Below are 27,118 nucleotides of genomic sequence, written 5' to 3'. Positions count from 1 at the left end.
TGCAGTTAGCTTGGGTCTTTTTTGTTTGTTTAAATATTTTTATAATTTTAACTGAGGTTTGTTGATAGGTATATTTATTAACATATCCATCTATCTGATATCTGGTAATATACATATATATATATGATAATCATCATATATTGATGATATGTTGACATATTTACATACATTTATGCTATTGGGACTTGTTGATAAAGGCATGGCCATAGGTGTGAAAACAAATATCACCATAAACTATTTACAAAAATAGGGCAAAAAGAAAATAAGAGAATAGAGAAAACATACAACCAAAGCTTGAACTTTTTAAGGAGGAACAAGGACAATGGGATGTCTTTCAGTTTGACAAGCAGTCATCTCTAGACCTTGTAAATCTTAATATCTTAATCTTAATATTAACTTCAGGTTCCAATATTTCTATGAAAACGTATTAGACAGAGAGGTCAAAGGTCAGACAGTCATGCATGAGGTCCACATGTGGGGCTAGATCACCATGTGGGTGCCCCCTAACCCTGTTGAACCAAAGGGGTCCCAGCACCCAGTGTGATGAATGAGACGTTTGTTTCCCGGGGCGAGGCATGAGTAACTATGTGTGGCATCTGTCTAGTTTAAATTTAGTGTAACTGAAGCTACCGCTGGCTGCGCTGTATCAACATGTCAGAGGCTGCATTACACCAGAGAGAAAGCTGTTGAACTTCTGCATCTGGTTTCATTTTTTTCTTTCTCTCTTTGGTCCCCTTTTACTATGGGGCGCAGTTTGCTCCATAGGGATTAAGGTGGTTTGAATCCCATTTTATTTTAGGCTACCCCTCAAAGCTATATTTCAGTCAGGCTAATGCTTGGTATTGACACCTTTACCCCATGCATTTTTTTTCTTGTCATGTCTTGTCTTGTTACATATTCTAAATTGGGTTTTCAAGAAACGGTTGTGCTTGCATTGTCATGTATTGACAATTAACAATGATAAGACATCTTTAATAAATTAGATATAATATTTTTAAGGAGTTGATGGTCCACATTCCAGTTGGGGCCCATGTGTTTGAGTGGCCCTACATCATGGGTCAAATGTGGAATAGGGCATTAAACACCAATTGCAGAGGTTTTGACAGACTGAGCCACTGATCACTTTATACACATTATGCTCAAAAGCAAAGATTGACTGATTATCAGCCTGGCCAAATATAGGATCTGGTATTCAGCATTTTTACAGTTATCAGAATCTTTGTTTTTCCTTCTGATTGCAGACAGCATGAGTTAATATGAATCTACAAAGTAACTTGTGACTTAAATGGTCAAATTTAGTAGAGTGAAAAAGACCGTATGTGCCTCTAAGGGTCTGTGGCCCCATATGTTGAGGTATATCCTGCAAAGTTCAGTTTGCTTTTTGGACAACTGAACATGTAGAATTAGCGGGGACTGTACAACTAAGTACATAAGTACATGTGACGAGAAATAGAAGAGGAAAGGAAAAGCCCCTTGAGCCATGGTTTTACCCATCTGGTTTAGTTTCTCCATATTTTTTGGGTCCACTCTTTTGCCAGCGCCCTTTGCGGCTTCTTATCAGACACATTCTTGATCAAAAGTGGCTATATTAGTGACAGTGGTGTTTCATGAAAAGCTGCTTTATCATAGCAACTGTTTGTATATCTTCAGTCCAACTTGTGGTATGGAGAGGTATTTCCTATCATACCAAATGCCACTGTCTTAAATCTTTGCAATGTCTTCAAGTGCAGCTTTTTGAAATACAAGTGTTGTCAAGCGATGAAACAGACAGCTATTGTCTCCACTAGTTCTTGGATGTCAGTTTGGTGTGTCTGGGCCCTTAACTGTTGTGCAATGAAGGTTTAAAGTAGCAGAAAATGGAATTACTCATGTCTTTTCTACAGACAACCCATTCTCAACTCAGTGTTTCCAAGTGATATTAATGTTGGCACCTGTCCTCAGAGGAGTAACAACCAAAAACAGAGGACGAAATTTGAGTTTATTCAGTCATTTAGTCTGTAATGGAGACATGAAAGCAGAGAAAAATAGTACCAGGCTGCCAGTCTGACTTGAACACATTTATTTTTCTACTTTAATTTTGTACTTGGTGGCAGACAAAGTGAAAGCAATATGGAACTGGTCTAAATGCTGATGGTGATATGCTAGCCATTACACTCTATCATCAGCATCTAATTGATAATGATACTTTATTGCAAATAAACGCTATCTATTGCCAGCTCATATACAGTGCTTGAGTAAATTGTACCTTCACCTCCATCACTGATTTTCTGATTTTGATACTTAGATTTTCATTTTTACTGCAAATGTATATTGGTTCCAATTGGTTGTCGACTTCTTTGATGACTAATAATCGGGATTGATATTGGCTTGCAAATAACTACTAACTGCTCAGAAGAGTAAAACACGACATCGATCTCTGGAGTAAAATCACTCTAGTCATCTTGTTAAACAGGTATACCAGCAGAGCTCTTCAAGAAAGTTTTGTTACTTAAGGCGTCGTTTTTTTTTTCTCAGGACATTTACTACTTTGATTGATGTGTTTGGAGGGGAAATTGTTGCCTTCCTGTTTTTTCCTTGATTATTTCCTGTTAGTTTTTTCGGATGTTCTGTGTTGGCCTGGTTCAAGCACGATAAAAGTAATAGGACTGTTGGGGCTCCTCCCTGAGCAGAGCAGATGGACCCTTTACTTATGGATGCTGCATTTGTTTTGCCATCTCACCATGATCTTATTTTGAGTTCCGGTAATGTTTAAGCAACACAATGGATGGGAAAGGGGTTCTGCTGCTGCAGTTGTTAAACTGAAGTCTGTAAAAATGGGTCAAAGTATGGAGGTTGGGGTGGCAGTTGATTACATCTGGAGATTTGGCATACATACAGTTATTTTTACTCATATTAGCATTACTTTGTTGATGATTGGCTATTCCAGGAGTATTCATTTTGCAAATTAATGTAAAATGTAAATGTAAAATTTACTTGATATGTTCAAAACTTGGTTGGTAGATCAGTATTGGTTGACACACTTGTGCATTTGTCAGTGGTGTGTATATACTGCAGCCTTACTCCACTCGTCAGGACCCATATTGTCTAAATGTCATCTCTTCTTTCTCTCTGTCTCTCAGCCTTCTGTTTTTCTCTCACACACTGCCTCTATTGCTTTCTCTCACATAAGGGTGCACAAAGCTCTGTTTCCCTGTCTGTCCCTCTCTTGCTCTCTCTCTCTCTCTCCCTCTCTCACTCCGGGTGATTTTTTTTCAGGCACATGCACAGTCAGCCCTGACAGATTGTTTAAATGTCACCCCTGCTAGCAGTAGCCTCTGATGTTATCTGCTGTGGGTTATTGCAGGCCATCAGGCGCCTTGTGTTCGCCTTGGAGGCCAATCATCTAATGCACTGTAGCACTCCTGCTCCACTGAAAACCAATACATGAATCCTCTGACATGTACACAAGAAACCAGGTTAGTAGGAGAAGCCAAGTAAAGTGGGGAAAATTGCAACTGAACTGCACTTTCAAGAAGGCCGATATACTTGCCATGTAATAAAAAACAAAACACAGGTGATCTACACAGCAGTCCTGTGCCTGAATGCATCTTGTGTAGATATTAGCAGTGAGTAGTGAAGCTGCTGATGCAGTTTTGCTAATACATTGCTTCCACCACCACAGTCTTTGTCAACAAATTATAAGGCTGAGTGTCAAGGCTCTGGCTCTGGTGTCAAGACCCCTTTAGGTCTGAGGGCCTCAGGCGTTCACAGTCAGGGCCCTCTTGTAAATCTGCATTGTAATGCCAATCCCTTTAACACACATTTTTTGGCCTGTTGATATGAATTTTTTTCTGTTTAGTTTAAAAACACCATTATAAATGCCATTTGTTTAAAAGCTTATTATTATTGTTATTGTTATTGTTATTATTATTATTATTATTATTATTATTGTTATTGTTATTATTATTGTTATTATTATTATTATTATTATTATTATTATCATTATTGTTGTAATACAAGTACTAACCTGTCTTGCGTGGCGAAAAATGTACCCTAAAAGCAATTAGTGATGTGTTTGAAAAGGATCTTTGCGCGTTGGTGGGTATTTAGTTCAGGTGGCTCCTTGGCACTCTATGTTTATCCCATAATGTTATCTCGGCATGAGATTGTTAATTAGGAGCTTAATTTAGCTGCCGGCATATGTTAACATTGGCTTAGGCTGCCATTGTTAAGCCTCTGCTGGCTGGTGAGTCTGCTGTGACGGCAGAGGAGAGTTTTTTGATGTAACCCTAACATAACTTTACAGGAAAGACAATAACAACCCATACCATAACCCATACCTCAGGATTTTCCTGTACCTCACGAATCTTTATAGATCCAGCCTGCCTTATTAGCGCCTACATTTGTATTTCTCTCTCACTCACTCTCACTGAATTTTATATGTACACAAACGCAACCACCGACACATACAGGGATCACCAGTAGGCTTGGCAAAAACCCAGTCAGCAAGGTTTAGAGCCACAGGTGTAGTCCAGCCCTTACAATATGTGTGTGCATGTGCGTCACTGGCTCTGTGTTTAGAAATGTAGGCAATCAGCCAGATGCAGTTCTTGGAAAACCCAAGGGGAAGGAATTAAATTGGCTTTTGTGAGCTCTGCTCAGATTCTAAACAGATATCTACAGTACATCAAGATGTTAAAAATGTGAAATAAAATGTTTCATTCTAAAACGGTCTCTAAAAACTCTTTGTTTGAAAAGAGGAAAGTTTCTGTTTTCCAAATTAAACTGTGTCGTTGAATCAGTGTCAGTTAATGAATGCATTAACTAAGGTTTCATCCCTGTCTTGTTGTTACCTTACATAAAAATGAGCCCTAACAAGTTCAACTCAAAGAGGTACACAGATTTAAAAATCTGAGCCCATTAGACCCTTTTGTTTTTTTTTTAAATCAGTATCCCTATCGGAGCATAAAACAGAATGGTTAGAGAGTTAATTTGGACTGACACATTTGAGGACTGGTGAAGGATGTATAAGATGTTAGAAACAAACCTAGCAAAAATATTCTGATTTATTTATCTACATGGTATATGCCATTTTGGTATATGCCATCATGAGTTACATAGTACGTGGTGTGTTGGCACAGTTTTTGGTCTGTTGGTCAGCAGCTCTTGAGGAGAACTGAAAGAGGAGACTGACCTGAACACAAAGCCATCTGTACAGGGGATGTAAGCAGAGCCTGCTCTAATCAATCTGCTTGCCCACCACAAAGGGAACCCTGGCTAAGGTTACCTTCTAGCTCCAGCGCCACATGATGTTGGGACTAGTGGGTAACTTAAGACAGTAATATTTGTTGGGGTGTGCTCACACACACACACACACAAAAAAAACAATCACACACACTAAGGTACACACACACACATATACCATACGGTATGTGCAGAAACATACAGGAAGGCACAGAGGCACAACCACAGGCACACAGGAACATACACACATTTTTACACCACCCACTCTTTTATACTAGCATACACACACATGCGCACACAGAGGTAGACAGAAAGGCCGTGGGCGCTCCGGCAGGAACCTGCCGTAGCAATGAGCTTGTCATCTTCTCTGGGAGAGACAAATCCTTCCCTCCTTCAGTAGTAAACTCAGCTTTCTCAGAATGTGGGCCTGTGTGTCACAGGACTCTGACACAGTTTGTGTGCAGTGAGAGTCGGAGGATGGAGAAACAAAGTCTCTATGGATTATCCCCCAAGCGAGAATCCCCAGGCAGTGTGACGGGCAGCCAGAGGCCTGCTGAGCTTTGTGTCAAGGAGCCAGGGTGGATGCCACCATCACCAGTGGGTCAGGTCATTCCCTGTGGTTACCGTGAGAACACTACACACTTTGTGGTGCGTCACAAACATCCAACAATCAGTGCTTCACTGAAATGCCTAGTGAGGTGGAGCTATTATTAGCTTAGGTACAGCAAAGCCTCTTACAGATCTTTATTTAACCGGATTGGCTGTCTGATGTATGGACACTTGAGGAGTGTGTAGCGCACCAGGCTTTCAGGAACAGTGCAGGGACTTTGCTACCAAGGCCGTCGATATAAAAGCAATACCACTACTGCTCCTCTCCTCTCCTCTCCTCTCCTCTCCTCTCCTCTCCTCTCCTCTCCTCTCCTCTCCTCTCCTCTCCTCTCCTAGGGTGACTGGTGTTTGGCTCTGGCTGGGGGGTTTCCCACCACCCACCCCTTTCCTCACCCTGGAGGGTTTTAGGTAGCAGTCTAATCTTATCTCAGGGCAAGGAGAGGGCTGTGGGCCAGGTAACATAGTCGTCCCCTGTCTGACCCTCATCTGTGAGACTGGCACCTCTCTTCATCATGTATTAAGATGGGTTAATCTATGCCAGAGCAGAAAGTTAGCTTGAGTTTTTGTGGCATCTCATCTTCACTACCGAGAGAGAAGGAATATAAATAACCTGGCAAACAGAAAATGATTAATTTGAACTCTGTATATCAAATGAATGCTGACTGACACTCGAAAACAACTCAGCAGACGGATTTCTCATCTGTTATCTGAGGAGACTGAGATAGAGATGTTTCTATTAGAGGTCAGCATAGAATTTAATACAAAGTCCATGACTCCCACAGCATAATACATTTTTAAGATGTGTATTTTTTATGTATCTTAAGTTTTATGACATGCCCTGGGTAGTATACACATTGATTGACACATGGTACCCAGTAGTTAGAGGTGAACCTGCTTACTTTACTTTGTAGTGACTGCCAGAGGTCTGGTAGGACAGCTTACCTGATCAGCCATTGAAGCTTTTCCTGTTTGTTTTTTCTGGATATATTAAGAAGTTTTGAATAGACTATTGGCTTATTAGAAGCCAGTTGATAAGTGCATCCTTAATGAAGCTTGCATCAATACATTCAGCACTCGCAAGCCTTGGTTCGCATTCGATGCTTGGCTAGACTTGAGACTTTGCTCTAAGTTAAGATAAATGCCATTTAATTTGGTATGCCTAATCTGGTATGGAGGAAATTGCACACAACACAAACTATGACTTCTGTTAAGTCTAATCTTTTAAAGGCAAAATGTGTTAAACATCATATAGGATTGCAATAGAATTCCTTTCCAACTAAGTTTTACAGCCAAACCAGGCAATGCACAGATCAAGCCAAAGAAAAATAAAGATAAAAGATAGAAGCACAAGGCAATTTTCTCTGCAACTTCATTCAATCTGCACTTGCAATTAGCGTGTAATTAGCACGTAATTTACTTAGACGGCAGCTCATTACGGAATCAGCACCTGAGATTACCCGGCACTGCCCTTAAGGATCTGGCTGTAATACTTTCTGGGTGTGAGAGCTAAAATAAATGAATGCATCTACCGTATATAATCAAAATGGGATTACTATGTACTGTCAGGCCATGTTCACCATGTACAGTCAACATCAATACTTTAACGAAAACGAACTACACCAACGTCGCCACTGCAGTCATCTCTTCAATGTGACAAATATGGTATTGAAATACTGTGTAATAATAACAGACCATTTTACCATTAAAGCTAATTTCAGCTGATAGAATGTGTTGTATAAGTATAATCATATGCTTGTGCCTCAGTCTTAATATTTTCTCTTAATATTGGTCCTACCCTGGGTTATGTGGTGTTGCAGCAACAGCTCCTCAGACAAGGGAGGGGACAGGACTGGATTGTCTCATCTTTTCTATTCCCCTCCAACTATATTCTCTACAGCGCCATCATTTTTTGATTTAGTGGACTGTGATAATTAAGTAAAATCCTGTGGCAAATTGATGGTTCGCCCATCTCACCCATTTAGAAAATCATCTCAATGAGGACAACATGTGAGCAATAGGTGACTCGTTTTCAGCCATCTATAGATGCCACCTACTGTCTAGAGAGGATCTCTATAATGAAAGGATATTTATGGATATGTCCTCATGTTAAAACATTTGTTATTCATGTAAAAATTAGGATAATGGATTTTAGATGGAAGATATCCCCTATTGTGTATTTGTAAATCACGCTCTTTTTGATTGTTTGGAATGAGGAAATTGTTTTAAAAAATGTTTTAAACTATATTGCAAATATTGTTTTTATTTTATTGGTTTATATATGAAGAACAAAGGACATGAGGTGGGTTTGCTCTATCATTATTGCAGGTAAGGGAAAATGTTGCACTCCAGATAAAACCTCAATGCAAGACAAACCTGTAGGTTTGTTTTCTGTGGGCATGATGGTGGCATGCTCACAGATTGAAAGGGTAATCCTTTGATATACTCCCCTCACACAAGGTGTGTGTGTCTGTCTGTACAGCTTCCTTCTGTTCCCTTCTGTCTTGTTCTTTCCTTTTCTTCTTCCTCTCTTCTCGTCACACGATTTCCCAATTCAGGCTATCATTAAGTGAGAGGATACAGAGTTTTTTTTTTTTTTTTTTTTTTTTTTTTAACTTTTCCTCACAGCTTCTTTCTCTTCCTCTCGACTCTGGTATCCCTCTCTTTCTCCCTGTCAGTCAGTCAGATGCTGTCGTCAGAGGATCCACTGCTGGGTCTTGTGACAGGCAGGCAGGGCCAGTGCGAAGTCGAGCAGCTATAAATAAAGAGCTTGCTGCCTGTGCTGTTGCTGTTGGATAGAGAGGATAAGAGGGCAGAAACCAAAACCTTTTTTTTTTCTTTTTTGAGACTACCCTTGCTGTCATATTACTGGTCTTTGGTTATCATTTAATGTCACAGGATGCCGTATGGGCACTTATATTTACTTACAACCAAGTGATGGTCTATTTGTTTGACATTGATTGTAATTTTGGAATAATGAAGTTAGATATAGATTCAGTTTTAAAAGTAACAACATGGTCTCCTATTTTCAGGCAGGTAGGGACATTTAAGGAACATGGGGAGGTATTGTATAATCATTTCACAACCTTGTGCTGTATAGGCTGCACTGTAGTTTAAGCTAAGCTAGAAGTTTATACCATGCTCATTGGGACTATAATTTCATCAGGGCCATTTTGTAGTTTTTTGAAGGATATTAATCATTTCATCTTTTGGCCTTTCCTCTTACTGTAATGCAGAAGTTATATTCATGCAAAAAAAAAACAACCCAAAGATAGGAAACAGCATGAAGACTTGTTGTTAATGACACTTTGTTAATTTATTATACCAGTTTCATGCTGCTTTATACAGTGAGTTATCTGGTATTGTCTGTCTTCTGTAACAGATCTCAGTTTTGGTTAATTTAGTGGTAATTTACAAAAGTAAACATAGATCTTAAAAGTTATGGTCTCTGCCATACCAAATGCACGACACATAAAACTTAACTGTCATAGGTGAAACTCTGCATTAGAAGAAAATTCATGGTGAAAAAGTCTGTGAAATTAACTTTTTTCATGGTAAACATTGGCAAGGGGGGTGAATCCCAATGAGAGCAGTAGAGAATATATACGCTTATCAATAACCTCTAACGAAGTAGTGCCAATGTGGACAATGGGCTCTTGTCTATTTGTTTGTGTGTGGGTGTGTTGGTGTTTGTGTGTGTACTTACTGCCTGTGCCGGATGACCTTTGGTATAAATAGCCTGCCGGCACTAGCTGTGATGACAGCCGACAGCACGCACCGTTGTGTGAATTTGTTTCCTGAGTAGTGCTGTTCATCGGTTATCCCTCCTGGAACAATGCCTGTATGAGTGCCTGCTACCCAGCAACAGTCCAACCTCTAATTTCCTGAAAGTGGCCTCAATCGCAAGCACAAACTCAGAGCGCAACTGCGCATGTATATCTGTGACCAAATAACTTTATGCAGTTTTGGCAACCAGAGGCTAAAGCCATGTCCTGGTGTAGCACAGTGTGAAAATAAGGCTTCAACAGATGGAATTAAAGCAATGACCAATTACTTCTTCTTTAAAAGCAACAGACAGTGTAAGGTCAGGAGGAGAGTCCAGACCATTCCTCTGTTCTCTCTGAGTCCAAAGGTAGAAATATACAGTGACAGACCAATTATAAACAACATTTTTCAGAATGCTTTCAGTACCTTGGGTGACTTTAGGATGACCCCCAAATTATAGTGTCATTAATGTGCTGGATTGAAGAGTACACAAATTCTGATCTGAGATGAAAATTGTATCATTATGGATGATAAAAGGATGGATTAGATGCAAATGTACCTATTAGTGTTTATTATGTGATCTACATAAGGTATCATTAGTTATCTCAAGAGTGTGTCTTGAGCTGTGACACAGCTCAGGTTTAACTCAATTAATTCAAACTAAGAAATAAAAGTCTACAGTAATGATTGATATGATTCTTCAAAAGTGCTGCATCTGAATCTTTTTTTTCCTTTTCCTCTCCTAGATTTGGAGCCTGATGACAACACATCGTTCTACATCCTAAATGTGGGCCAGCCCCAGTCTGTGGTCACAAACCACCAGTCTATTGGCCTGCCTCGTCATGGCATGCAGTCCCACTCCCAGGTCATCAGCACTTCCCCACGCTTTCAGTCACACAAACCAGGACCTGAGCATCCGAGCTATGAGGCACAAGACTCCAAATATGGCACCTCCCCCCTGCTGCCTTCTGCTCCTGTGGAGGCACCAAAGGCTTTTGAGTGCCCAAGTATCCAGATCACCTCCATCTCCCCCAGCTGTCAGCAGGAGATGGATGCCAATGAGGATGATCTCAGGGCAAATGGCCCTGATGGGGACTACCATGGGGATAGGCCCCTGTCCAGAGACCACTTGTATTTGCCCCTGGACCACTCATACCGTGACTCTTCTCTTAGCCCTAGCCCATGCAGCAGCCTCTCCTCTAGGAGCTGGTTCTCTGATGCCTCCTCCTGTGAATCATTCTCACACGTCTATGACGATGTTGACTCAGAGCTAAATGAAGCGGCTGCCCGGTTCACACTGGGCTCCCCGCTTACATCCCCAGGCTGTGCCTCCCCTCAAACCAGTGGTGGAGTTCTGGAGGAGCAGCCCCATTGGCAGCACCACCACCCTGCCTTTGTGCACCACTCCCACTCCATCAGCCTGTCACCCCGACAATCCCCCTGCCACTCGCCACGCACCAGTGTCACTGATGAAAACTGGCTTAGCCCGCGACCACCTTCCAGGCCCTCCTCGCGTCCCACTTCACCCTGTGGGAAGAGGCGCCACTCTAGCGCCGACATCTGCTACCCCAGCTCATTGTCTCCTCATCACTCACCCACACCCACGCCAGGACCTTCACCTAGGGGCAGTGTGACAGAAGACACCTGGGTTGGCAGTCCGTCTGTGGGCATGTCACCCTTCCAGTGCTGCCCATCTGAGGCAGACATCCCATCCAAGACAAGGAAGACCTCACAGGACAGAACAGCTATGCAGACTGGGAAAGGGGAGCTTGGGCTAGATGACCAAGGAAATATGTCACCTAATCTAGACTCTCCTTCAGATGAGGCCCTGCACAGCCTGAAGAAAGATGGGCCTGGGGAACAGTTCCTCTCAGTGCCCTCTCACTTCTCATGGAATAAACCCAAGCCTGGGCACACACCGATATTCAGGTAAATCTACTGATTTTTACAAGAATAAAAAAAAGGTGAATTTCAAAGGAGACATTATGCTCATTTTCCGATTCATATAAATTTTCAGTTACTACTATAATAGGTTTATGTACCATCCCATGTATATCCCAAATATCTATTCTCTTCTGATAGGTCAGCGCACACATGCCTGACAACAACAACAGAGCAGCTGTGCTACATCAGTTCTTGAATCAAACTAGCCACCAGGTAGAAATAGTGCAAATAAGTGACTGTTTGATGTAGTCTGATGTCACACAGTCACAGAATTAAAGGCGAGACTGCAGATGAAAGAGAAGAAGCTTTCTGTGAGAGAGAGGATCTTCTGTTGTTGTGGATTTTGACCTTTATATCTTTCAAGATCTTTTACTAGCACAGAAAAAAATACAAACTAAAAAGCACAATAGGTCTCTTTTAATGACAACAACTTTTCTAAATACAACTCCATCTCACAGATGCTGTCATCTAATCAAGCTACAGCAAATGATTCATGCAAATGTACGAGACCCAGTGGGAGAGGAAGTGTCAGTAAAATTCAAATCTTATAATCTTTTTAAATGTCAGTGAAGACTTTCTCAACTTGTTGAAAGACCTTTGTGTTGCAATCCATTCTGTTCTGTTGTACTTCCTGTTTGCATTTGAGAAACACTTGGTTACCGTCATGATTGCAATATTAGCGTGGCAAATATTCTTTTGCATTATATCCTAAAACTTTTTTAAAATTTATTTTGGAGTCAAAAACAGAAGGTGCTGTTGCCTCTTAGTCAGTATTGTTGTGAATTATTAATGCAATCACCACTTGGCAAGACAGCACATGTCATCAATCTTAAAAGCAATTAGTAGGTTAAGCCAGAACAATAGACCTCAGTGGTGAATGTTTTTATTGTGAGCGCTGTGAGCTGTCATAAAGATTTAGAAACCGTTTTTGATCTAGTAGGGAAGTGTAGACATTGCAGTGCAGTAAATTTATTTTAAATAGCAAGTTAGATGAACGATAGGCCTGTTGATGGACCTCTGCAGATCAATGTTCAGTCACAGGGGAACTTTGAGCCTCATATCAGCAGCATAAATCTGACTTACACCATAGAGTAACACAAGTTAATAATGATGTGGAGGGAGACACTGGGACACACATCACTAACTCCTCAAGACACACACACGCACGCACGCACACACACACACACACACACACACACACACACACACACACACACACACATATGCGAACACAGGCACAATCTCCACATTAAAGGGTGATGGTGCGATCAGAAACTCATAATGGAGTTTTTTTGGGAGAGGAGACTGCTGTCTGTTCTCCAATGTGTGCAGCAGATGAAGACATGGCCTTGTTTGTGTGCACTGGCCCCTAGCACTGTAAATCAGCACAGGGCACATATGGCGAGGGGGCCACCACACACACGCACACACACACACACACACACACACACACACACACACACACACACACACACACACACTACTCAGACACATGCGTAGACATAACACAAATGCTTGTTCACATAGACCTAACACTCTCCAGACAATAACAGTTGTATACATTGTAAGGTCTGTGATGAGTCACCATTTGATCTTTGCATCCTTGCCCTTGTAAGTAAAATTTCCTAAGCTAAGACAGTGACAGCATAATATCTGTATTGCTGTAGATTTGGATGCTTTATCATGAAGAATACAGCTACTATTACATTTTAAAATTATGCTGTTTAATCTCTTTATTCACTACAGGTAGTTCCTTACACTCATTCCTGCCATTGCACAACCTGCCCACAGCAGAGCTCAAAACTTGGGAAAGAATTAAAAATGTTAAGATGTGGCTTCTGAGAATCAGGTGGTTTAAGCACATGCCTGCCATGAGATAGAGGGTTGTTGAGTTACTAGTGTGCGTGCACATGTGTGTTAGTGGTGTCTTGAACAGATGGCCCAGATGGAAAGGTTAAGATTGGGTTAGAGTGGGTGGGTTTAAAAATTGGATGGGTGTTCAGACATTTGCTTTGACTAAGAGTCTTTTCATGCCCCACTCAGTGAGCTGTCCATCAATGACATATAAAGAGTACAGGTGTGGACATTTCTCAATTATAAGACACAGCATGATGCAGACGTGGAAGATTCTTCATGGATGCAGAAATGACGCATAATCAAGTCTGCAGCTTAAATTGATCGTTAATAGTCCGGCCTCAGCTGGACAATAGAGTAATGTTGCGACATTGCTCCTATGTGTCTAAATCTGGGTGGACATGAGGCTAATGTTACTTTCCGTGTAGGAGAACAAGAATCATATCAGCACCATTTTTATATATTTTCAAGTGAAAATGAAAATGAAAATTTGAAACTCCAACTCATCATAATCGCAATATCTGTCAAAACAATTGCAATACATTTATCGGTCAGCACTACCAAGGATGGAATTTACGTACAAAAAAATTGTTGACCATAAAGTTTCCAGTAAGTAATTATAATGGGTTTTATTATATAAAACTGCAGGAAAACTATATAGATGTATATTGTTTCATACATTTCAATTCATGGGCAAGTCTATATTGCGCTAAAAATTTGTGAAATAGTGTTGTTTCTCTACAGCTTACAGTGTGTGTACAAATGTGTAGATGGGAGATACCCAATTCATTGTATGGACAGGATACTAGTGGGAAGATGGAGACTACAGTGTAGAGAAGACTACATGGGTTGTGGGATTGTGATTGGATTGGGAGCCCCTACCTACACCATGGTTTAGACATTTGAGAAAGGTAATGCTATGTGAGGACATAGGCCGCCACTTCTACTCCGTCACAAGGCTCATATTTCCTCTGTCCTCCTCTACTCCTGTTACCGTAGCAGCCATGCAAACCCACACTTCCTGGGTGGTTATGTCATGGTTGCCGTGAGGAAAACATAATGGTTAGGATGCCTCTTTTATACAGTGTTAGATCTTAGATAGAGCTGCAATCAGGTGAAAACCTTGTTTGAAAATCAAGCATAAAAGATCCTATTTGGCTATTCCAACATTACAACAGATTTTACATCAATCATCACAGTTAATTAGCACAGATAACCATACATAATAAACTTTTTTGTGAGGCAGAATAAGAACATTTGACAGGGTGTGATAATAACAGCTATTTGTGGTATATTCGTGTGTGATTTGCTAAACCTGGCTGTTTAGTGGTATTGGTTTTTGTAACAAGTTACAATGCAAAGTTGTTTTGGGTTTAGGTTTCCATCTTACAGGTGGTTGGATCTGACCACAAGGCTACATTTAGGGGAAAAAAAATCTACAAAATATTTGACACATGCCGTTTCATTTCAAAATGCAGTCTTTCCTTGGACTGGCTGCCAGTCTGTAAGACAGTTTATGAAGGGAAATGGCTCAACTGAATGCCTGACTCACATGTCTTTAATTCATTCTGATCAGGTTGGTCTACATGTAGCCAGCACTTGACAGGCATTTGGAATGGGAAGATTTAAGAGTCAGCCATGCTGGCTAAAACATTGCAAACTTTCCCTTAAAAATAATTTGTACTGTCAAAGATCTGTCATGCAGTTTAGACAGGGTACATTTGCATGCTAGGGGCCTGTCCTGCCTTGGATAGAGCCAAATGAAAGCTTATGCCACCCTCTGACAGAGGGGACACAAAGAGCCTACAGTGGCCAACTTTGAGGCAGAGATCAGTGTGTAGCATAGGGCGTCTGCCTCTTGGCTCTTCAAACAGCACAGACTCACAGCTGCCTTCAGTTCAGTTCACTGACTCAGACCTACCGTACACATGCATGCACACAGTGGGAGCTCAAACTGTACGTAGACACACATGGTAAAATGTATGATTTTGAATACTGCTGTGGTATAAAAACAATGGCACTTGGTAATGAGACAAAACACCTGGTGACACACATATAGACTGTGTTGCCCTACAATAGACATCTTGGCTCATGAATAATTACTTGTGTACACTGTCATGATGTGACAAAGTGAGACATTGTGGCTTTTACTACAATCCAAGTACCCTGTCAAGTTACAGGGTACAATAAAGAGGTAGACCTAAGTTTGTAAAGTAGGCAAAAAAAAGGTAAATCAATGATATAAATTGAGTAAACCACTACTCTCAAGAAAACTTAACAGACATTAACCAAACTTATATGTTTTTGAATTTTTTTTCTTTTGTTAATATTTGAGGCTACCAGACACATAGTGACTATGGCAATGATAGATATAAAGTATTAATGATAAAAATGACAAACTTAAAGATGTTGATATTTTTTACAATATCAAAATGAGGTAGAGTTGATAGATATTTCATTTGGATTGCTTGTTTGTCAGTATGTTGACAATGAAATACTTTTTCGTCCAGTTTACCTCCATTTTTACATGCATGTCTCACTACTCCAGAATAATACTACACATACTCCAGAATAATAATTTTCACTGGAATGAGAGGTTGTACTTAGATATAATTAAATAAAGTATAATCAACAACAACATTTGGAAAAGGTTATGGCTTGGTCGATGTTAATGGTTGATGCGTGTGTTTACAAAATGTTTTGGGGATAAAGTGAACTAATGCAGTCAGATGGAGAGATCCAGTTTATCTGTGGAGAAGGCCATTGAGTGTTTTATTTTCGAGTGCAGCTGTTCAAATATGATTGTGGCCTACACAGATAAAAAAAAGGAGTCAGGGAGGAAAAACACACAATGCCAGCCCCTGTGTTGCCCTACACGTACAATATATACTTGTAAAGTATGCACACAGAGTCACACACACAGTGCTTTACTCACTGTCTGACACATGCACACACACACACACACACATCTTACCACCCATTCAGTGACCCACACGGACGACTCATAAAGTAAAGCCCCCCATAGAAAATGATTCACCCTTTAAGTCTGAACATGACCTATTACAAGTGTTATGTTTAAGAACAGAATTAATGCATGTGGGCATTCCAGTGATTCACTGTCTGCTGGGGCTAAGTAGACTACATGTTGCGCCCCCTTTTTACACCCATTCTGTCTCAGACCATGAAGGGGAATACCACATTTTCAACTTTTAAATGTTATCAGACAGCATTAAGACAGGTTGTTGTCATGAGCCATTCAGTAGAGCAAGAGGTTGTTTGACTTGACCCAACTCTGTGATGTCAAATGGATTAACGTATCTTTGCAGAATAATTATAAATATGGAAAATGTGAAGCCGTGGGTACCCAGATGGATTTTCTGAAGGAAATTCTTACTGTTAAGGCCGTTAAAGTGTTCTTTCGTCATCACTGATAAGGTTCTGTGCTCTCTCAGTTTTAGGCTTCAGGGTAGTTTGTTCAAATGTATATGCACTCATTACTCCAACCACAGATCTCTCCATTGTATGCTTTGAATTAATCTTTTACTTATCTTTAACACTGTGTGTTGCAGTGGTATCATACCAAAACTCCAACGCACTCTTCCTGTTTGTGTAGGTGTGTTCACGCTTGTGGTATTCTCTCCTCAGGACCTCCTCATTGCCCCCACTAGATTGGCCGCTGCCAAGCCAGTTTGGCCAGTATGAACTGAAGATAGAGGTGCAACCCAAAGCCCACCATCGAGCGCACTATGAGACTGAGGGCAGCCGAGGAGCCGTCAAAGCAGCATCTGGTGGCCATCCTATTGTCAAGGTGATATATCTTATTTTTTCATACATGTTCTGAGCACTAACTGCTGCTAAGCCAAAAGCAGTATAATACACCTCTGCTGTTTTGTAGCTTAAACCTGAAACTGTTAAAACCATTTCCAAATATTAACAATCTCAGTGGTGAAAAATGCTTACGCATGAAAATGACCCAAATCTATTTTACAGAGCACAACCTTTTTTTTATGCTCCATTAAATGAAATACCAGCACTGATGTCTCTACCATACTGAGGATTAAATTTCCCTTTGAGGTCAGGGCTGATTTATTGTCCGTGTTAACATGATGGCCATGCATTAGTTAAGTTAACCACAGAGCCAAGACATCAGCCTTCGTACCCTTCAGTGATGAAATAATGTATGAAAGTCTACTAAGTAATAAGCTGAACTGGACTTACAGTGTGTGCTGATAGCTTCCTCAGATATTTGTAATTCGGATAACAGTGTTGAATGGCATAATAGACCCACTATTGGTTTCAAATTAAGGATTCAGGATTATGCAATCAAATGTAGTTGTAGTCTCTTTATGCATGCATCTCATTTTACATATTTGCATGTGTGGATCCTCTCCCTGTCTGTCAACTTGTTGAGGCAGGAAGACAAGCAGGCATGCAGGCAAGAGAGCTGTCACTGTAGCCCAATCAGCTGCTTTGTCATTTGATAGCACCTGCAAGAGACTAGGTGCTATCATAGAAGAGCTATAGCTGCTTTTCTCCCAGAGAGTAGTGTGAGAGAGACGGATACAGAGAGAGCAAGAGCGGAAGATTTCAGTCCCATTAATATTTCATGAAGGCAGTGACAGGCTTCCTTTGTGCGTATGATTAGGATAGGGCCTTCAAGCTGGACCGTGAGCATTGTTGTGGAACCTAACAATAGCCGAGTTCAGGCTGCCAGGTCGCTGTCCAATCAGCTCAATAGTGCTATGTACGATCCCCTGTCCTGCCAAATCTTGCACACCTGCATCTACTACTGTGTTAGCATTGCAGTGGTGCGTTTATTGGTTTCTTTATCTAAAAATAAAAAGGCTTTAAATGCAGTGTAATTAAACCAGTGCACTATAGTGACACCTTGCTTAAAAAATCTGTAAAAATAAAGTTTCTTGAAAAACTTTTTAATATCTAAAAGCAGTGTATTCTATTTGTGGTAAGACATGTAAAAGTGCATTGAAAGCTCAGTCACATTTGTAATTATTAGTTTGGTGAGGGCAACATGTGTTGTCATCCCTCTGTCAGGCACCACTCATTATGCACAATCTACAAAAGATACAACATTAAAACAAATACAACAATCAAACAGATGTGGACACAACATTTCCTGAAACAACAAAGAAGCCTAAATTACTGCCATTTGTTGCTTTAGAAACAGCCCATGTCCTCATACATTCAGTTAAGCAGGCTCCCTCCAGGCCAATCATTAACCATTTCAACCTCAGTTAGACCAAGATTCTATCCTGCCATATGTGACGATGCATAATTTAGCTGTCAAATGTTTTCAACCAAGCTTTTGCCACGCTTGCCCTCATTCCTCATCCCCAGAGGGAGTTGTTTGGTAATAACTGTTCCCTTACAGAAACTAGTAAGAAGAGAGTTTATACGTTAGGTCAGGCAAGGCAATATTCATTCATAGCTGATTCTAATCCCAGCTGGAATCTGGTCTTCAGTGCCTACTAGCTTAGCCCTGACAGTCACTGGAGGAGTCCTGTTCACTTGATGTTTCTTTGCTCCAAACATTTCTTTTTCCCAGTTGTATATTTTTTGATGTAGTTTGTTGTATGTTATTTTAGTTTTTTGTTTGTCTAAACACTGACCAACATCTAAAGCAACTCCAGAAGTAGCAGTCTAGATCGAGGAGGCAAAAAAAGACAAGAAGCCACAAGAGAAACTAGTTTCACGCCCACTCATGTACTTATGTAGTTTTTTTTTTTGTTTGTATTTAGTAGGCAAGCTCTACAATTCACATTGTTCTGTTACTGATAATACATTTCTATGCAATAAATCACCTATGAAATTATTTGGACAGGTGCCTAGACCTGCAAAGATAGTTGTATGAAAGTTGTATGATTACAAGAAGTGAAAGAAGTCCGTGTTTCTCCTGTTGACATTCAGTAGCAGAATGCTAACAACAAAAATCAAATGTATTTCTGCTGGAACGCACTTTCACGATCGCATTGACAAGCAACAAAGTGCTGTCACGGTCCGAGGGAGCAAACCGAGCGATACAAGCACACAGAAAACATTTGCTTGTCATGTGCAGCGGTTTGCAGAGGCCTGTGCACAGACAGAAAAATGTGTGGGTGAATGAGCTTTATGAAGAACGGAGGGTGGGGTGAGTGTATGGGTGAAAGTTTTTCGCATTATTAATCTTCATAAATCTTTAGTCTGCATTGAGCTTTAAAATATACTGCTCCATTTATTTCAGTGTAGTGGTAGTTTTCATAGTTTTTCATTTTAATTCCTCAGCAGTGATATGGTAACTTATAGCTGTAATATAATATAAGTATAAGAATAGAATAGAATTTAAAAGTGTATTGAACCCACAATAACTCACATCTAATCTTTTATAGTAAAGTTGATGCTGAGCGAACATTTTAGGATACACTCATATCTTTAGTGTAGACGCTAAAAAACACTGACACTCAACATAAATAATAAACAGCTGTCTTGTGCTATGTGAAGATAGATATAATCAGCACCTGTCCAGCAGGTCTAACAGTCAGTCTTTGTTTACTAAACACCCAGTCCTCTATTGTTGGTCCTCCTAACCTCTTTTTAAATGCACTACGCAAAAAAAAGTACCAGTTTGAAAGGTTGCCTTTTCCTCCTGTGATGCCATTATTGTTTTTACAGGAACACACACATGTACATTGCACTTTGTGTCACTGTTTTAGGTTACCAGTAGAACTTGTGTGAGATGAGATGCTGGATATAAGGTCAGAGCTATGTTAAAATAAACACTAAAACTGCTATAACCAAATAACCAAAAAAAAAAAAAACATCAGACATTATTAAAAGGAAACTCATAAAGTCATTCAGCCACTGTCTTGGCTGTGTTAACAAGCATGCACATATCATGTTTCCCAGGTGCACTGTAGGTGTGACCCAAGCTGTTCCCTGAAGGCAGAATGAAACCGGTGCCAACATGTGTGATTGCGGCACCTCTGCCACAGAATTTGAATACATAGATTGGATATCCACTCTAACTCAACAATAACACAACAATAAGAGGGAGTTTTTCTTTGGTATGCCGACAAACATTGTTTGTGAGAGGTCAAGAAAAGAGATTTTATGTGCCTTCAAAAATATTGTTTTATTTGAATAACTTCACGGCCATTTTAGTGAGCATTCTGATTTTCTTCCGTTCATCTCTATGTCATTCTCCACTTTACATTCAAAAGAAACTTTCCTTAAGTCTTCCACTATTTTTTTTCAATCAGAAAACATTATGCCACTCAAGCAGCTGTCCTTTCCACAGATTGTACTTCTACATAGTCTGCAGCCCTGTGGGATCTCTCATTCTCTTCGGGTCTTGACTCTTGTGGTGTGATGTCACCAGATGACGTTATAGCTGCCATCTGGACATGGTGATGACTTCCTTTTGTGACCACACTGTTGCCCAGATCAATGCACTGCTGAGATACAGTGTCAACAGAAAGACAAGGGAATGTCTGAGGAGGGAGCTCTACGGCAACTCTAGTTTACTTGTGTTAAAGATCTGTATTGTGAGCCTGTATTAGGAAGAGGAGCGACTTATGTTGTTGTCTTCTTCTTGGTTTGGTTATCCTAAATCCTTCTGGCCTTATTTTTTCTCTCGCGGTTCTGTGATTTCTTGACTCAGACATGTATTTAGGGGCTGTACATTAACAGATTGGTTCAGGTAGAAAAAAGGGAATGCCCCATGTATTGCCTTGTATAGTTTGAAAAAGCACATTCATCTGAGTCACTACTACTCTTGCAGATGAGCTGGGGCGTGGTTCACAAACTCAGTGATGTCTCTGTATGCCATGTGGGCAGCAATGCCTGATTTCTTGTTTTTGACCAGCTACTGACAGTCACCTTTAGATGGATGTCAGGTGTTTCTCTGATCAGATCACAGATCAGCAAACTATAAGGCTACTACTACATTTTGGAATCTAATTTCTGCCATAAAATCGATGAAAAGTATGGCATTAAAAAAACATCACATTAAAAAGTGTATTTTAAAAAATCAATTTAAATGTTTTGTGTGTTTAAAAAAAAAAAAAAAAAAAAAATTTGGGCAATTTGCCATCTTGCATAAACAGACCTCTCTCCACTACACACAATTGCGAGGGATTCACCCAGAAACAGCATTACTATGCTACTATTAAATACTATTAAAATGAGGAAATGTACCTGTTCTGCGAGAAAGATATATTCCACCTCCCTTTAGTTTCTGTTTGGGCATCTATTAGATTGAGTATTGACACTTTAAGTGACTCAGACCTTTCCCTCAGTGGCTCTCATCCAGATTTCTCAGAGAGTCTGTGTAGAATTTAATGGCTCAGTTGACGAACAGTTTTAGGTCAGTGATTTCTAAGCAGCAGTTTTGGGCCCCAGACACAGGATGTAGGAGCTGTTAAGAAGTGCAGGCTCTGTTGAAAGTAAGAGGCAAATGAAGCACTGAAGAGATCATGCTGTGCAGCTCTAGTCAGAATTATTTAGATTGTTGTGAGTGTGCTCTTGTTTTGTTTGTGACTTAGTGTAGGATGCATTATATTAGTATTATCAGTGTGTGTGGAGTTTGACTCCAGCTTCTTGGTCTGCTCATACAAATAAGACAGGCATGAGGGTTTTGATTAGCAACCTAATGGCACTGATGTCAAAAAGCATTGGCTAGCAACAGACTCCAACAGTCAGCTCCTTTTCTGTCAATATGTGAGCTAGCCAGACAAACCATGACGTTGTTTTGACATTTAGACATTAGAACAATGATACTTTTTCCCCTTGTAATCCACTTGTTGCCAGAAAAGTACTTCATATTTCTGATGGTTGAAAGAAATTATTTTCAAAATGCATACTGTTTATAAATAACCATTCTATAAACTTGAAAACAAGCATTGTGGCATTGATAATGAGAGATGTGAATATGATTAGATATCATTGACCACCTGACTTTTTTGTAACAGTTGTACTACTGCATGTTGTGCCTGGCTGACTGGCTGTTTTAGCCATTCCTCTGGGGCTAGCTGCAGACCATAATCGGTACACCTGTTGCTAGGAGACATATAAGTCCAAAGCCTCTCTGGCTGGCTAAGGTATTCTTGTGCCTATTTATCCAGCTTAATTGAGTGCTGCTGCACCCACACAAATATAAGGAGCCCCTCTGGTATTAAGGTGGAGGCAGGTAGACACAACAGAATAAGCTGTCAGATACAGTGAGTACACCACTCACAGTACACAGTGGCACACAACCACAGACACACTGCACGAGACAGGGCTGTGGTTTATTACAACTCATGTCTGAAAAAAACAGACAGTTGGAAAAAATATCATGTCCATCTTTGAACTTGTTTTGACAGTTACTAAATCTAAGTGAAGCCGTGGTGTCTGGTAACAAGGATTTGAAATGGAATATGACAGAGTCAGTCCAAGGCAGCGTTATATTTCCACTGGCTTGGACGCAATAAATGATTTTGATCCCGATGTTTGAATACATGGCCGTGACCCCATTGCTGTCTCTCTCTTGCTGTCTCTCTCTGTGTCTCTCTCATTCAATCCTACATTATTAGTGTATTTGAGCCCTCCTCTTTTTCTGTCCCTCTCTGTCTTACCTGCTTTCTTTTCGTCTTCTTACTTGCCCTCTAGCTTTGTGCCACAACGAAACTTTGGCCTCTCTCTGTCACTCTGCTGACTCTCTTAATAGACTGGCCGCCATAACGGGGGAGACACACAGACAACAATGCAGAGCCATGCGGTTTGCACTGTGTGAACTGGCTGGAGCTGGTGTTGCTTTGCCCCAGGGCTGTATTTGATGTAAACATGTTGGAAGCTTGGCTCTCATTTGTTGTAATCAGGCTTAGCACACAGCGAGAAAACAGTCACCGAGAGGGGGAGAGTGAGGTGTGTGTGCGTGTGTTTGTGTGTGTTTGAGTGAGTGGGAAAGAGCAAGAGTGGGGGAGGATAGAATGAGGAATAAGAGGAATTGAGCTTGGACCAGTCTAGCAAGGCCATATACAGACCTCATGCAGTATACAGTAAACGCTTCTGTGTATGTGTGTGTGTGCGCATGTGCGTGTGCATGTATTGACCTTGTTTAAACAAACAGTCAACCAGCCCCCTGGCTCTCTCTGCCCTCCCTAGTGTGCTGGGCAAACAGCAAGCCTGTGTGAGCTGTGCTGTGTGTGTGTGTGTGTGTGTGTGTGTGTGTGTGTGTGTGTGTGTTCATAGATCGCAGGTCGTGGTGCCACAGTGTCACAGTGGGGAAACCACTGCCAGATGAAATGGGCCCACTTGTGACCTTGACCACCAGCGCTCCTGTTTTTACATCTGTTGCACACACATACTGGCCAGACTGCCACACACTGACACACACTGCCACACACACACACACACACACACACACACATACACACACACACGGACACGGACATGGACGCATACACACATCACAATCTTTTCTTAGGACTGCAGACTCACACTTTTACACACTCTTATACACTCTCTCCAACACAAGCTTCTAGGCTGTAGTTTACACCAACATGAGTGTAGGTCGCTGCTTGCTCACACATACACACACACACACACACACACACTCCTGCATACACACAGAGAGTCTCACCATGGCAACAGTGGAGCAACACAGGGAAACAACTTGGCAGAGTCAGGCGCTCGCTGTGAGAAAGTGTCAAGTTACGGCAGAGGGCCGGAGTTGAGGTAGGTGAGGGGCGAGGATAGGGACGGAAAGGAGACGGTGACGAAGGGAAAAGAAGAGGGAAGGGATGGAAGACAGGAGGGAAGGAAGGGTAGGAGAAGTTGGATGAAGTTGTGAAGAGGAAAGAGGAAGAAACTGGGAAAAATAAAAGGTAGAGAGATGATAGAATGAGGGAGAGGTGAACACAGAGAAAATGAATGAATACTTGCAGGTAGTTTAGCTGCTGGGAGCAGGTGATGTCCTCCCTCTTGTCCCATGATCAAAACTCTTTAGAGTCCAGATCAAATCAGATCATTTTTTTCTATTTGAAATAAAAGTCAAAGCATTTAGGTGTATGTATGACTGAGCGACTGTGTATGTGTGTTTTCCCTTCAGCTTGCTAGCCTTATTACTGGATCAGTGGAACAGATGAAAGCCAAAAATAAATGAGGACTTTATTTAGTGGGAGCTGAGTATGTAACCATATCCAGTGATTTTATTTTAGGGGAGAGAGTTCATTCTAAACTCGAGCCCCAGTCAGAAACAGCAGCAGCAGCAGCGGTGGCAGCAGCAGCAGCCATGAGTTAGTTACAGGCTTCAGCAAGCACAGGCACAAGGACATGTGACCGGTTTTAATGTCAGTGTGGTTTAATATAAGCACTGATCTCGGTCAGGCCTCAGTTACTTGCTGACCGACCAGCTGGGTTCAGTGCACTCTGGACAGGCAGAAAGGTGAGGAGTTAAAAGGGCAGAGACCACCCTACTGTGGTATTTCACACTCAAGCATAGATTTAGGGGGGTGGTGGAGGGGTGACTCAGGAATGTGAAACAAGTCGAGGGTGTGTGTCGTGTGCCTTTCACTGTCGAGAAGCCTCCTCTGCCTGGTATTATCCATGTGTGCTTGTTTACATGTCACGCTGTTTGCAGGTGGCGCTTTAGCCATTTTCTGAACTGAAGGTGCAAATAGGCCCCTGAAGTGTGCTTGGACTGCAATTTTGAGGAGCCTGGTATCATTGTACTCAGCATTTATGTGTTATATCAAATTGTGAAAAATTCCCCATTGTCCAAATTGAGCTCTTCAAATTGCTTCTGTCCAAAAAATGAAGACCTTTCATTTGCTATGGTAAAAGACCAAGAGAAGCGGTAAATTCCGGATTACTTTGGATTGTCAGAATATTTTTTTTTCTTTCAGTTGATTGAATGAATCGACGCATCGATGTAGCTCCACTGTCTTTCAGATGTCAAACATAGAGTTAGAAAGCTAACTGCTTGTAAAAAAAAAAAAGATGTGGGTACCGTTATAGGAAGGTGCTTCCCACCTGCCTGTTTCTTTTCCTGTTCAGCTTCCATCCTTAATGTCCCACTACTATACACTGAGCCCTTGTTGCTAAAGTAAATGTTATTATTTGAACCAGTCCCAGTGTTGAAAGGCTTGTGTCCAGTTATTGCTGACTATATCTTTTTTGTGTCTTTTAATAGTTTACGTTTCCAAAGCCACTTTATATTTTAATCAGCAGTTTTCTAAATGAATCAGATTTGAAGTGAAGGGAGGAAACACAAAACAGAAGATAATTGTGTTTTTAGTAACAGTTGTGACCGTAACAGAGGGACTGAATTAGCCTGGCTGTGTGGTATGTTTGGCCGGGAGTGTTGATTCACTGGGACTGCTGAAGTGAGCCCTTTCTTTCTGGCCCTCTAATCAGGTTTTCCTGGTTGATTATTTGATTTGGAAAGAACTCCTGGCCTGCTAAGTGTATGTTTGTCAACACTCTGGCTCCACACCAAATCCCTCATGTGCAGGGATGGAGAAATGGAAAAAAAATACAATAGGATGCTGAGAGAGGCAGAGATGAAGTGGGGAAGTGGAAGGAAAGGAAAAAATGAGTGACTTAACGTTTTTTTTTGTTTCGTGGTGACATTTGGTAGTGTTGGGTAGAAAAAAATAAAGATCTCTTGCAACCTCTGCTTTATTGAGCCTCAACAATTTTAGGTGTTCAAATAGAAAATGTGTTTCATTGTTTTTTTTGTTTTTTTACCTTCCTTCTTCTTTCCTCTCTCACAGATACATTCCTCCAGACACTCTTAACTCATTTTATGCTGTCTGGAACACACATGGTGCTGCGAATAAACATGCCCTGATTTATGGAAACACACACACACACACACACACACACACACACACACACACACACACACACACACACACATGTGTAAGCGCTGTCTGTCTGCGCTCACTTCCACAGTGTGCAGACATGATCATAAAACAAGCAACACAAGCCACAAGACTGTTGATGCCTGTGACTTTATGTTTCTTTGAATCCAGAATAATGGTGTCATTTACAGCCAGCGATCCATTCAGACCGGGGTGCATAATTACCTGTTAGTTTGTTACTGGCACGATTTATACTTTCATGTGGCTCTTAAGATCTAATGTGGTTTTCAAAGATGAACCCATTACTTGTTATTATGGCGGCCTCATGCTGGTCCTCCATGCAACTTCCTTCCGAATACAATTCATGTGCCACATTCAGTGGGTTTATTCTACTTTGACGTGGGTGATGGTGAGAAAGCAAAGTGAGGAATTATCTCAGTATATGCCACAACTGTCAGTTTAAGTTAAGAGGTTTGATTTCAGAAAAAAAAGAACAGAAACATTTGCTATCTCTTACCATCATCCCTGTGCAGAACTTTGCACTTCATGAACGAACAGCAAGCTCAAGCTTACTCACAAAGCACAGAGACACACACACACCCAAAAACAGCGGGAATTACTGATCTGGTTAGTCATTCGGGCATAACTCTATCACTGAGCAGTTACAACACATGGAGGATGTGGTAGAAAAGTGTCAACGTACCTTCAGGCGGGGAGTTTTTGCTTCCACGCAGCCTTGGTGATTGGAAATTTGACTTTAAAAAGTCTAATAAAAAACTCAACAGTTGGCAAAGTAATCAGTGATTTATTGGCATGTCTTTCCCAAATTACATAATTATGCATTACTATAACAATTTCCACTTCCCCAGGAAATGAAAGTATAATAA

General features: G+C 40.9%; 1 protein-coding gene across 2 annotated transcripts in view; it reads left to right on the top strand.

Annotated features, from left to right (window-relative positions):
- Positions 1-27,118, top strand: part of nfatc3a (nuclear factor of activated T cells 3a) — a 60,141-nt gene that overhangs the window by 8,162 nt on the left and 24,861 nt on the right. For both annotated transcript variants that reach the window (XM_037096618.1, XM_037096617.1), the window contains exons 2-3: positions 10,341-11,523; positions 17,038-17,200. In XM_037096618.1, coding sequence (XP_036952513.1) covers positions 10,341-11,523; positions 17,038-17,200 — 1,346 coding nt within the window. The remainder of the gene's footprint in view (positions 1-10,340; positions 11,524-17,037; positions 17,201-27,118) is intronic.

The sequence above is a fragment of the Acanthopagrus latus genome, chromosome 4 (genome assembly GCF_904848185.1).
Source record: "Acanthopagrus latus isolate v.2019 chromosome 4, fAcaLat1.1, whole genome shotgun sequence".
NCBI lineage: Eukaryota > Metazoa > Chordata > Actinopteri > Spariformes > Sparidae > Acanthopagrus > Acanthopagrus latus.
The sequence above is the reverse complement of the archived record's forward strand: the minus strand, read 5'-3'. Positions and strand labels throughout refer to the sequence as shown.